Below are 14,107 nucleotides of genomic sequence, written 5' to 3' on the forward strand. Positions count from 1 at the left end.
CTGTTATTGTAACAAATATACAATATTAATATAAATATTAAATACGAAAAAAAATGTTTATTTGATCATGAATTAATAATATTTTTATAAGTTTTTATTTGTTTCTATTCTGTAACTGTTTTTATTAAAATATTAAATTATAACATCATTACATAAATGTAAAAATAAGAGAAAAATGTTTCTTTGTTTATAAATAAAGTGTGAATTGCATAATAAATATATTTTATTAATGACAAAATTGTAAACATTTATACTAATAAATTTATATCATATCACAAATAATGAAATTATTAATCAATCAATCAATATATATATATAATATTAATATAAATATGAAGAAAAAATCTTAATTTAATTATATATATATATATATATATATTGTCATTGTTGAGAATTTTCCCACTGAATTTCAGTGGTTTGTGTTGTTCTTCAGATGTGTGTTTTCTGGCTGTTGATGGTGCAGAGACTCAGATAAGCAGCATTATCAGTGTAAAAAACCCTGCAGCCCCTCATTGCATAATGCATATGCATGAAGAGGGCGTGGTCACATAAGCTCAGGGCGGGGCCTCTCACATAGGGCTCTATCGGGTCTCCTGCAGCTGTTTAAAGCAGAACTGCATTAGTGTTCAACAAGTGTTGTTTTTGAAAGTCAGTAAGTTTTTCACTTCACTTTTTTATTTGAATTATTTGCTGTGATTGTGAAACTTTTATGTCTCATTTGGTTACTGTGGATTTAAACTTATGAAATGCTATGAAAGTTTATAATATTGCATGAAATATGGTATGTATAAATTTTATATTTTTTATTTTATTTTATGTAACTATAACTATAATTCTTGTATTTAAAGTACAATGAGGTTCTCTGTTTCAAATGTTTCAGTTAACTGCTAGTATATATTTATATATATGTTTGTTTACATGTTTGGTTTAAACTTAATAATCATAAACTTCACTTAGAAATAACTTTGTTTAATTTTTGCATGGTATTTATTAATTTTTCTATAGATTTTAAAATTTTGGTAATTATAAAAAATATGCATGCTTTTAATACTAGGCCATATAATACAAAACTTTTTCATGATACATTTTAATATTATGTATTTATTTTCATGTGTAGTTTAGATTTAAACTTATAAATAACTCTTTGTATTCTTGCATTATTTATGGCATTACTTTTTGTAATTATATTATGATTCCTGTGTCTACATTACATTAGATTTTGGATATTCTTCACTTTTTCTATTTTCTCTTACTTTTTTTCTATTGTACTTTCTAGAATCTGAAGAACCTTCTTTCGCCACAAAGAACATTTTGTGAAACAGAAAGGTTCTTCAGATGTTAAAGGGTCTTAACTAAACACTTCTTCTATGGCATCGTGAAGCACATTTACTTTTAAGAGTGTATTTATTTGGTTTACTATTCTTTTTCCCCCCGTCATGTGTCTGAACAAGTCCGTGTTGCTTCCAGGATCTTGAACATTACAATCGCGGCTGATTACAGTGAATCTCACAGATATGGAGCCTCAGGTGCCCAAAGACAAGTGAGTGGAAAGCTTGAATATCTCTCTCTTCGATCAGGCGACCAGACTCAGATAACAAGAGCACAGACGCTGCAGACGCTGAATCTCGATCTAGAGTCACGTCAGATGCGAAGAGGCATATCTGAGCCAAAGCACATGGCTCTAAATACTAAAAACAAATGCTGATATCAAAAATACCTTGGTGTTCTTTTAGAAAACTGTGTTTGTTCTGGTGCATCTAAGAAACCCAGAAACCTGCTTCAGCAGCAGTCAAACACTCCTCTTCTCCTGACAGATATAACGGCGTGTGGTTGATTTTCTTCATGCTGGGTTTGGGGACGCTTCTGCCGTGGAATTTCTTCATGACAGCCACTATGGTAAGCACTTTATGACTTGCGTCACATATTTCGTGTAAAGTCGTACATCTGGGTTGCTTTTAGCCATAGAAATGCAGTCCAGAAATGCTGACAAATGCTTGCAAAACCCTCAAAAGCAAAAACGACATCCTCATGAAGCAGAAGGTCTGTACCTCTCAAGTCTTTTTTCATCTGCTGATCTCACAGTATTTCACCAGTCGTCTAGCAGATCCTCTCAGTGAAGCGAATGTCTCTGTGAACGCGACTGAAGAAGACTCGCGGAGCGTCTTACAGGCCAAGTTTAATAATGTGATGACGCTGTGTGCGATGGTTCCTCTGCTGGTCTTCACCTGCCTCAACTCAGTGCTTCACCAGAGGTCTGTTTCTCCAAAGAAACAAAATAAGAAATCAGTATTTAGACATTTACATTGTCCTTTTGCAGACGCTTTAGTATGCATAACAAGTCAAGCCTTTTTTAGGACAGTTTATTACTTGAATACATGTATTTATTTGAATAATTTTTGAATTAATTAATTTTTATAAATGTTTATTGAATGCAAATATTTTTGTTTTGAATAAATATTTATTTATAATATATATTTTATATATTATTATATTTTTAATATATACTTTTAGATACCAAAAATAAACATAGTAAATCAATAAATATATTTACATGAATATTTTATTCATTTAAATAGATTAAACATTTTATTTAATTACACGTTTTAATTTTATTGATATAAATAGTACATTTGTTGATTAAATATAATTTACTTATTAATTAGAATTAATTTTATATATTTTTTAAATGGATAATAAAACAGTTTTTTTTAATAAGTATTTATATTTTTGTGCATATAGTTTTCTTCTCCTTATTATTATTATTATTATTAAATGACTACTGTTTTTAATACATTTATTCAGTCATTTATTTTGCACATTGATATTATTTTAATGGCAGTTAAACACAATTTACCTCCAAATTGTATAAATAAAATAAAATAAAATAAAATAAAATAAAATAAAATAAAAATAAAATATACAATTAAAAATAATAAAATAAAATGAAATAAAAAATAAAAAATAAAATAAAAAGAATAAAATAAAAAATAATAAAATAAAATAAAATAAAATAAAAATAATAAAATAAAATAAAATAAAATAAAAATAATAAAATAAAATAAAATAAAATAAAAAATAATAAAATAAAATGAAATAAAAAATAAAATAAAAAATAATAAAATAAAAATAATAAAATAAAATAAAATAAAAAATAATAAAATAAAATAAAATAAAATAAAAAATAATAAAATAAAATAAAATAAAATATTGTTTCGTATTCTTCCATTTAAGGAAGATTTATATACTTTTCTTTTGGAATTGGGAGTAGATTATGAGGCAACCCTGTTTTTGCTGATTATGAGACTGTGATTGAATCTGCAGAATTCCTCAGAAGATCCGGATCGCAGGAAGTCTGATGGCCATTCTGCTGGTGTTCCTGCTCACTGCCATCCTGGTGAAAGTAGATTTGGATCCGCTGGCGTTCTTCATCATCACCATGATTAAAATCATCTGCATTAACTGTGAGACGCTACAACACATGCATAACAACTCACAGAAGCAGAGTGGGTTGTGAATGTGATTTGATGTGATGTATTTGTGCTGATCCCAGCGTTCGGAGCGGTTCTTCAGGGAAGTCTGTTTGGGATGGCCGGACTCCTGCCAGCGTCCTACACCACACCCATCATGAGCGGACAGGGGCTCGCAGGAACCTTCGCTGCTTTCGCCATGATCTGTGCCATCGCCAGTGAGTCTGCAACTACAACACAATCACAGCAGCACAAATCACTCATCGAGTCACACACTAATCTATGGTGCTTTCCACGCAAAATACAAAACTCTCTCAGGTGGTTCTGCTATGCATGACAGTGCTTTTGGATACTTCATCACAGCGTGTTTCGTTATCTCTCTTGCAATTGCATCGTATGCTGTTCTTCCTAGACTGGTAAGATCTGAGCGGCTACAAAAACTGAAGACATCGATTTAAAGCTTTAAACATCAACAGTCTGATTCCTTTATTTTTCTCCAGGCGTTTTTTCAGTACTATCAGGAGAGTCAGCAGAGCAAACCAGATGAGGACGAGGAGAACAAGATGGACCTGCTGAAGAAAGGTGACCTCTAAATTAAATCCAGACTGAATATCAGTCAAAACCCTGTTTTAAAGTTAAGCTGTCTGTAGATGAGCGGCTGAAGAGCGCTGGAGACGACGACAAACAAACACCGTCCATGCTGGCCATCTTTAAGAAGGTAAACGCTCAATAAAATCAACAGCTGCACAGCGAACACACGGTCCACAAGCATTCACAGGATTGTGTTAGTGAGTTCAGCGCAGGTGGATTTCTCTCTTCAGATCTGGGTTATGGCGTTCTCTGTGTGCTTTGCCTTCACCATCACCATCGGCACGTTTCCTGCGGTCACTGTGGACGTTAAATCTACTGTTGCTGAGGGCGGAGAGTGGGGTGAGAGTTCAACGAGTCTGAATCTTGTACATTCACCGTCTGATGATGAGGCTTTGTTATGGAATAAAATAAAACTTAATTAAACTGTATCTCTTCATTTCTGTAAATGAAAGTCAATTAAAAAAAGTTATTTTACTCTAATTGCTACATTTTATCTCACAATTCTGAATCTTTTTGTTTTTAAATACCGTTCAAGTTAACATCTCAAATTCTGAGAGATTCTGAGTTTATATCTCACTTTTTTCCCACCCACACAATTATGACTTTTTACACTTTATTGTTTATATCTCACAATTCTGACAAATTCTGAGCAAAAAAAAAAAAAGAAAAAAAAAAAGAAAAAAAAAAATGTGAGATTTTTTTTTTGATAATTTTTAAAAATAGAATGTTTTTCTATATCTTACATTCTGGAATGATAAACTCAGAATCGCGAGTTATAATCTCAAATTAAAAATATGCAATCAAGATTTTTTATATATATTATATATTATATATATTATATATTTTATATATATACAATACATTTTTATATATATTTATATATATATATTTTTTATATTTATTTTTGCAGGATTGTGAGTTTGTATTTTGCATTTCTGAGAGAAAAAAGTCAGAATTGTGAGAAACTAAAAAAAAAAGAAAACCAATGCTGAATACAAATAACCACAGTGTATTTTCAAGCATGAAAACAATAAAATCATAAGATATTTAGTCCATAATTAATCTGCTGCTGTTTATGCATGTACAAACTGTGAAGTTCTTTATAATATTAACACATTTCACTGTCTGAATATAAAGACGTTTAGTTTGCTTCTTGTAATAAAGCTCCTGTATAATGACTGGATTCTCTCTGTAGAGCTGTACTTCATCCCAGTGTCTTGTTTCCTGTTGTTTAACGTGTTTGATTGGCTGGGTCGCAGCCTTACAGCAGTCTGGACGTGGGTAAGAAGCATCACACAGCTTCATTATCAACACCACTTCTATTGTTTTCAAACTGCAAAAAAATTTTCTGTTCAAGCACAAGCTATCATTGTGAAGTGTTTCTGCATCTTACAGTATTTTTAGTATAAAGGACACTTGGTCTTATATTTTCGTAGGGTTCAAAGACTTGTTGAGGTCAGAGCAGCTGTTTAACCCTAACACAAATGCATTCAGAAGAACAGTTGATGGTATTTCTGCATGTGTTTAGTTGTTATGATCTGTCTCTGTGTCTCAGCCTGGGAAAGACAGTAAGCTGCTGCCGGGTCTGTTAGCGGCCCGTGTGATTTTCGTCCCTCTCTTCATGCTCTGTAATGTCCAGCCTCGCCACAATCTGCCCGTCTACTTCTCACACGACGGATGGTTCATCGGCTTCATGATCCTCTTTGCCTTTTCTAATGGATATCTGGCCAGTCTGTGCATGTGCTTCGGACCCAAGTGAGTAAAATACTGACAGAATATTATCCATATTATTTGGACACATCAGGGTTATTATCATGAAGTAAATGTAAAACCTTGAAGAAAAAAAAAAAAAAAAATTATATATATATATATTTCACATTTTTTATTTCAACTAGTTGCCAAAGAAGCATATCTGAATTTTTGTTTACCTAAAGCTCAAGTACTAAAACTAAAAGTGTAATAAAAATGTATATACAAATAGTTAAAATGACAAAAAAAAATTATTGTAAAAATAAAATCCAAATAAAAATATTTACAAAAACTATAATAGCACATCACTGATACTAAAATAATTTAGCAATTAATTATTTAGCAGAAATAAAAATCGAAGTGTAACTAAATTAATTAATTTTTTTTTTAGTAAATTTAGTAAATTAATACATTTTTTTAAATTTTAGATTTTGAATTCATTCGATTGAACTTTAGAATTTAGCACATTTGAATAGAGTTGAATGTTCTTAAGGATTCCACTCTTTGTAACCAATTAATTTGCCTGAGATTTCTCGTCATTTGTGATTTACTAAGTTTTAAAGGTCCCGTTTTACGCGCTTTTTTGAAGCTTTGATTGTGTTTACAATGTGCAATATAACATGTGTTCATGTTTCGCGTGTAAAAAAACACAGTATTTGTCACACAGTTCACCTATCTGTATACTGCTGTTTTCACTGTCATAAAAACGGTCTGATGACTTCCTTGTTCTATAAAGTCCCTCCTTCAGAAATATTTAACGAGTTCTGATTGGGCCAGCGGTACCTGTGTTGTGATTCGACAGCAGCTGAGAGCAGTCTGCCCTCCTGGTAACGTGATTGGGCTAGAACGCACGTGCTGGAGATGTATTTATAGTCACAGGAGCGTTTTTACTGACGAGATGCGCATGAAAACCGCATTTGATTTTTTGCACAGCCCTACCATCTAGTTAACAAAGCTAAACGGCGTTGCCCTTTGTGTAATAAGTTACAGAAACTGTTAAACGCACCAACTTAAATAATAAAATACACTTACCGGTTGTGGTCCATAAACAGCGCCTTCTCCAGACAAAGAGGGAACTGCTCCATCTTTCAGGAATAATCTTTGTGCAAATCCGGTTGAGATTGAGGAAGCTGTCCTCAGCAAAATGAGCTGCACATAGTTTTACATGTGGATTATAATTTTCGGGAACCGAGTTAAACATAAATTGTAACCATTAATCTCCAAGTACAGCGTCCCTGGGAAGCCCAAACAAAGATGATTGGACTCAGAGATGAAAATAACAGCGTTTCAACGACATGGCGACAAACACAAACAGCTCTTCCTCTTCTCCGTCGGAGCTCAACAAGGCCACGCCCCCTGTTTGTGAATTCGTGTGGGTGGTGGTTAATCAAAAAACTGTTTTAGTGACGTCGTTACTGCAGGAACTAGAGGGATGTAGTCCAAACGGGTCGTTTTTTGTAGGCGAATTCTGTTAAATCAAATATCTCGCTTGGCATTGAACTTTGAGCTTTAGAATTTTACAGATATTATTTATACTCTAACAACAACATTACACACTAACTAAAGTTTAAAACATGGGATCATGAAGAAGGGGACCTTTAAGGCGTAAAATTGTGGGGTCTTTTGCTTTAATATTTTCTTTTAGACTATAAAGAGACATCCAAAATGCACATTTAAGTATTTATGATATTGTACTTAATATATTTATGTCTGTACATTAAATTATAGCACAAATCTTAAAAGTCTGTAAAGTTTTCACCTCCACTTCAACAGCACTTACATTCACCAGAATGTGGTTTAATTCCTCTCTATATTCTGAAAGGTTTGTTCATGCATCATTCACTTGATTTTATTATTGCACTTTTTCTTTTTGCATCTGAAGATTTCAGCTACAAAACATATCTTTAAAAGTGTTCTCCATCACTTTTGCAGCACTTACATACATCCTTTCTAGATTCTGAAGGTTTTTACTGAGGAGTTTGTTTTTACTGTACATCATTTGTCTGATATATATAACATTTTATTACTAAAACACGGCGAATATGCATTACATTTTTTTTTTCTGGCTGATAACAGTACTTTCTGATTTATGGAGTGATCCCCTCTGTAAAAACTCTAAATAAAACACAAATTTTGAACCTGGCTTAATTACTAAAAACAGATTTTCTGGAAATACATGCAGAAGTGCTGATTTAATTAGCTAATGCATCATTTGCAACTTGCTAAATAAACACTTGTCTTCATGTACTGTGATTAATCACCTGGAGAAGTATTGTACGGTCATAGTATGTCAGTTCAAATTAAAATCAGTCATGTTTTGCCTTAAGAACATTTCTCAGTGTCTGTTGTTTTGGTGGACGGACAGGAAGGTGGACGCGAGCGAGGCGGAGACGGCTGGAGCCATCATGGCCTTCTTCCTGTCTCTGGGTCTGGCTCTGGGAGCGTCTCTGTCGTTTGTGTTTCGAGCGCTCGTCTGAAGTCTCGTGGACAGAGATGAGACTGAACACACTCAAAACATCATCATCATCATCAGGACCTGACAGACTCACTCGTGCTGGAGGCTTCAAATATGGAGGAGGCTCAGCAAGATTTGTTTTTTTTTTTTAAAGAATGTAATACTTTTATTCAGCAAGGATGCATTAAATTGATCAAAAGTGACAGTGAACTCATTTATAACGATACAAAAGATTTCTATTTTAAATAAATGCTGTTCTTTTAAAACTCTATATTCATCCAAGAAGAATGAAACATAATGCATCACGTTTCAACAATATTGATGATAATCAGAAATGTTTCTTGAGCGGCAAATCAGCGTATTATACTGATTTCTGAAGATCATGTGACACTGAAGAGTAATGATGCTGGAAATACAGTGCTGTATCGCAGAAATAAATTCGATTTTACTATATACTCACATAGAAACAGCTATTTTAAATTATATTATTTAACCATTTCTACATTATTTTGATCTAATAAATGCAGCCTTCTTTAGATTAAACATTTAAAAAATCTTGCTGACCCAAAACGTTTAAATGGTAGTCGTTAACGCATTATTATTGTTTAAGGAATACTTGTCCTAACATATTTTGATTTATTAGTTCACACAAAATCATTTACTCACTATGAAAGTTTCTGGATTTGAACCGTTTCTTCAGATTAAATGTATAATATTTTTATAACATCTTCCTTTAAAGGTATATTTTCAGGAGAGCATGTTATTAGAAGTATATAGAAGTTTATATAAAGTAAATATTGTATTATAGTCTTTTTTTTATAACCTGATGGACATAATCATGGCATTATGATGTTATATTGAACTTCTATCAACGTGATGTTTTTAAGCTTGAAGCGCAATGAACAATCCCACTCTACCTCACACCATACTCAACAAATATTGTCTTCAACACTACATTACAAGACACCAAAGTGCCAAATATGATATGCTTTGTTATTAATAAAACCTGTTTATTTCTGCATTTGATCTCCGTGTGTGTGTTTGTTGTGGTTGTTACAAACTCCCTTAAATGAAGAAAACACATAATGATAAACAAGTGAAGGATTTCTTAGCTTGAGGTGTTCGTTGCAATCCTTTACTGACCTCCAAACTGCACAATTTTATATCATACAAGGCTAAGATGTCAACTTCAGGTCAAACACAGAATGGCCATTTCATATACAAGTTTGTTGTTTTGCAAAAAAATAATAATTAAAAGTTAACTTCAAATATAAGTGAAGAAGGCTTGTTACTTATCACTTCATCTGTAATAAAGTCTGATCCACTTCACAAGACGTTCTTATTAGTTATGTGTGAGTTTTTCCTGCAGATTTTACTCAAATTTGATCTCAAACACGCTACATTAAAAAAAAAAAAAAAAAAAAGAGTAAATTCTAAATTACCAATTGCACATATTAAACAAAACAAAAAATAAAATTGCACAATAAGTCATTTCTCAAACACCTGCATAAAAACAGGAGAAATGAGAGAAGTTTGCGGTCAACATTTGTCTTTCCAATAGTAATTAATATACAGATTTCACGTATTTCTCACTTTTAAGCTTCTAATGCTTACATTCAGAATAGATTTTGTTAAATGGAAGCCATGAACCTGCTTTTATTTAATCCTTAAAAGTGTTTTGTGCAGCTGTCTGGAAGCTGAATCATGATTTTGTCTCCGGATTGACTGATACGAATGTGCATTCAAACTCATTTCTGCACAAGTGTGTGTGTGTGAATTCAGACTGAGGCTGAAACCAAGTGACGCTCGTGTGGTCTGTGTGAAAACCAGATGACAGACGCAGGGGAAGTTACTGTCAAACTGCACATCTCTTAACTGCAAACGTCTCATTGTCAATAATCAATGAGAAAGCTGTATATATTAATTATGTATATTTAGCATATTTAAACAACATTTCTGAAAACGTGTAATACAAACCAATGTATCTCAATCTTATTCCCCTTGCTTTTTACTTTGTTTATAAATGATCTACCATGTTGTTGGATGTCAGCTTTATTCTGATGACACAGTCATTAATACATCTGCTAAGTCATCTGCCAAATAAACTAATGCAAAGGACATCTATATAGCTCCAGGAAAATCATCTTACTCTGAATGTTAAGAAAACGGTCTTTACGTGCTTTTCTAATAGAAAGCAAAAATAAAAAGTAATAATTTGAGTAAATAATAAAGAAATGGAGGAGGTAGATGAGCTTAATTTTTTAGGTACTGTTTTAGGACTCTCAACTTCAATTTGATAAACATATAAAAAAGCTATCAAAAATGGTAAGGAGTAACCTAAATGGTTTTAAACTTATTAGAAAATACATCTCAATGAGGCAGCTCATCTTTATATGCATGCATCTTTCTATGCATTACAGTTTGGACTAGGGCTGTAGCTATCGAATATTTTAGTAATCGAGTATTCTACCCAAAATTCCATCGATTAATCGGATAAAATGTTTTTGCTTAATTAAAGTGCAATATTAATTATGCAAGAGAAAATAAGACTCCTGGGTCTCTTAAATTGAACTACTAAGTTTCCTTTTTTAGAAAAAAAATTGTATTTTTTAAATGCATTGAATGCAATGCATACATCAAAAATAAAGATTTAATTATTACCCATTGTTTCTCGGTCTGTACTTGTAATGGCAAAGTTGACAGATGAATTAAGTGCATTTAAGTGCCATTCAGTTGGGGTTTTAAATAAAGCATTTTCTGAGATGCACATTTTGTGTAATCGAGTTACTCGAGGAATCGTTTCAGCCCTAGTTTGGACTCAAACAAGTGATTCCTTAATCAAAAAAAATTGAAATGTTGTATAGTCGTGCTCTAAAAATAATGGATAAAAAGCCAAATTTGGATTTTGGTATCACTGCAATGTTAAAAGAAAAAGTGTATATGCTAAGTTTTACAAATTTACAAAATCTGTCATATATAAAATTGATTTTTTTTTACCATCTGTTCTATGTAAATTGATAAAGAGAGAGTTAGGAGAGTTCGGAAGGTGGGAATTGTAGGATGCATTTTTGTAGTACTACTACTATTGTAGTAGTTTTTTTTTTTTGTACTGTCCCTATTAAAAAAACAACAACAACAACAACAAAAAACACAACTTGCCTGTAGTAGGCCTAGTTCAAGTTCACACATTAAACAGAAATTGTCATGTCTAAGCAGTTTTTGTTGTTTTTATGTGAGGCTGCAGCGCCCCCTTGTGACCGGAAGAAACAACAGCTCACGTGCACAGAATGAAAGCCAACTTTTATTGATCAAGAAACTGAAGATGACAAATGCTTCACCATAAGGACGACCTTCGGACAGAAACAGAGTCAGAACAGATCTCACACAGGTTCTAGAGCGGTCCGTCTGCGTCTCCTAAAGTGAAGCAGCCGCATGTGAGCGCAGACTAGAGGAACACAAACAGGTTTAGTTCACATCTTGTTAAAGTTCGGCCCCCTTTCACACATACTGTACATCGGCATCACAACTTCTGTACAAACAACCTGTGATTCATTCTTGCATAATGCACAGCTCGTGTTCTTCTGCGCAAAAATCACCTCTCCAGTGTTTTCTTTCTATAAGACATCGTGCACTTCATAACTTAAACGCTTAGCTTATAAAACAAAACAAAAAGAAGTCATGGTTTATTAAAAATGCATTGTTACAGCTAGCTTTAATACATGACTGGTATCAAATACTTCCAACATTTGCATCTCCAAACAGTTTCCTGTACACGATTATACAAAACTACCCACACCGCTCTTTACTTCACTGCCAAATGCTGAAGAGACTTCATTAACTCAATAAGAAGCCGGCGAGGGAGCGCTAACATCTGGACAGAACCAGAAACCAAGAAATGACCTTCTAGTGGATCTACAAAGAGTGCTTTTCAATATCTTGTGCTCGCAGAAGATTCACACGCTCCGCTCATCATCAAGACACAGATATACATCAGTATCTCCAGCGTGTAGCTTCTTCCTCCAAACCACACACACACACACACACACACAGCTACAGCTTTCATAGGTTACCATCTGTGTCTTCATCGAAGAGAAAGGTGCAATCCCGAAGGAAAACAAGTAGAAATGACAAGATGACACACAGATGTAAACATGTTTATCGTTTGGAACAGAAAAGAACACCTGAGACTCTTCGATTTCAATCCTCAAGTCACTTTGTGCCGTTTCAGTAGCAGTTATTTGCTGAATATTGCGTGTTCATGATGTAAACCGGTAACAGATCCTCCTTGAGATTCATCCTCATCACCAGCTTTTCTCACAAAAGTCTCCAGTTTTTAACTTTTTTGAGGATACAGTAACAGAAACCCAAACACAAATAAAAACCATCAGTGCAGAACTCACCGCAAACAGAAATCAGACTTGATCGCTTGGACCTTTCAGGTCACAAAAACTACTGGAAAATGTGATTTTAGGTTGATAAATAAAAGAAAACTATCTGGCACATCGATCTAGAGGAATCGTGTGCAGCAGCAGGTGTGAAAACATGAAATACTGTCATAATAATAATAATAATTACAGACTTTAGTCGGGGTAGATGTTGTGTTTAACTCCACTCGAGAACAAATTAAACCATTACACTGATTGTTATTAGACTGAAACGATTAACACTCATTTGTTCTGCGTGTGTCTCATGAATTAGGCAGATTCATACCTTCCTTCACCCGACTGAGGTCTGTAATGTACTGCAAAACGGATCTGTACATGTTGTGGACACGCATGTTTAACCCTTAAACTGCTTCCGGTTTAATATTGACAATATGCCACTCTAAAACATGACTGGCTCCAATAGAAACCAAAGCAACTCAAATCAGTTCTTGATGGACTAAAGGAGTAGTTCACCCGATTTACTGAAAATTAACTCAGGCTATCCAAGGTGAGCTTGTTTCTTCATCAGATTTGGAGAAATGTAGCATTATGAATGCTCTGCAGTGAATGGGTGCCGTCAGAATGAGAGTCTGATAAAAACATCACAATAATCCACAGCCACTCCAGTCCAGCAGTTAACATCAGAAAGACATTTTTAACTCAAATATGAGTCCATAATCCATAATAGTGCTTCCTCCAGTTGTCCTTTACAATATAGATTCACATATTTGTTAAAAAAGTCTTTATAATTGATTTGTTTCAAACAAACATGCAGTTTTTGTCTTCTCCAGATGTGAACTGCTGGACTGGAGTGGCTGTGTATTACTGTGATGTTTTTATCAGCTGTTTAGACTCTCAATCTGACGGCACCCATTCACTGCAGAGCATCCATTGATGAGACACTGATGCAATGCTACATTTCTGATGAAGAAACAAACCGATCTGCATCTTGGATGGCCTGAGGACTTGGTCAGCAATTGATCTTTATTTTGGGGTGAACTGTTTCTTTAAGACAGATAGAATGGAGAGAAGTTAAGCGTGATCATTCTTCACTTGATCGTTATCTTTAATGAATCAGAATGAAGGGTTATCTCAGCTTCTCCAGCGCTGGGTTTATTATCTCTCATGTAGCTCACTAGAAATGAAGCGACGTCGTTTGCTTCATGTGACGGCCACATTTCTCTTAATATTAGTACTCGGATTAGATATACAACAAGGAGAGAGAGAGAGAAAAGAAAAATAACTCAGTCAAGTCGTTCGTAACTAAACGCATTTCCGACGCCAAAACATTTCATACAAAAGCAGGCACCAAACAAGAGCCCGTCCTCGTTTACACCATCCAAACTACAGGGATTCGGTTTCTAAACTCCCGATAAACTACGACTCTTCTCAAACGTCTCGAATCGTTGATTCTCCATCGC

At 33.7% G+C, this 14,107-nt stretch overlaps 1 protein-coding gene across 1 annotated transcript; it reads left to right on the plus strand.

The window, feature by feature from the left end:
- Positions 1-1,484: 1,484 nt before the first annotated feature.
- Positions 1,485-8,306, plus strand: LOC113110716 (equilibrative nucleoside transporter 1-like). Its single transcript, XM_026274870.1, has 12 exons — positions 1,485-1,540; positions 1,815-1,896; positions 2,083-2,252; positions 3,322-3,461; positions 3,551-3,685; positions 3,786-3,883; positions 3,968-4,049; positions 4,118-4,185; positions 4,289-4,397; positions 5,254-5,339; positions 5,614-5,813; positions 8,173-8,306. The coding sequence occupies exons 1-12, from the start codon at positions 1,515-1,517 to the stop codon at positions 8,282-8,284; spliced, it is 1,308 nt and encodes a 435-aa protein (XP_026130655.1). The 5' UTR covers positions 1,485-1,514; the 3' UTR covers positions 8,285-8,306.
- Positions 8,307-14,107: the final 5,801 nt, after the last annotated feature.

The sequence above is a fragment of the Carassius auratus genome, chromosome 11, assembly GCF_003368295.1.
Source record: "Carassius auratus strain Wakin chromosome 11, ASM336829v1, whole genome shotgun sequence".
In the NCBI taxonomy this organism is placed as follows: domain Eukaryota; kingdom Metazoa; phylum Chordata; class Actinopteri; order Cypriniformes; family Cyprinidae; genus Carassius; species Carassius auratus.

Bases quoted from the DNA above. Each gene is read 5' to 3' on its own strand.
- LOC113110716 (XM_026274870.1), top strand. From the start codon at position 1,515: ATGGAGCCTCAGGTGCCCAAAGACAA. The intron at 1,541-1,814 runs GTGAGTGGAAAG...TTCTCCTGACAG, and splicing joins CCTCAGGTGCCCAAAGACAA to ATATAACGGCGTGTGGTTGA. The intron at 2,253-3,321 runs GTCTGTTTCTCC...TTGAATCTGCAG, and splicing joins AACTCAGTGCTTCACCAGAG to AATTCCTCAGAAGATCCGGA.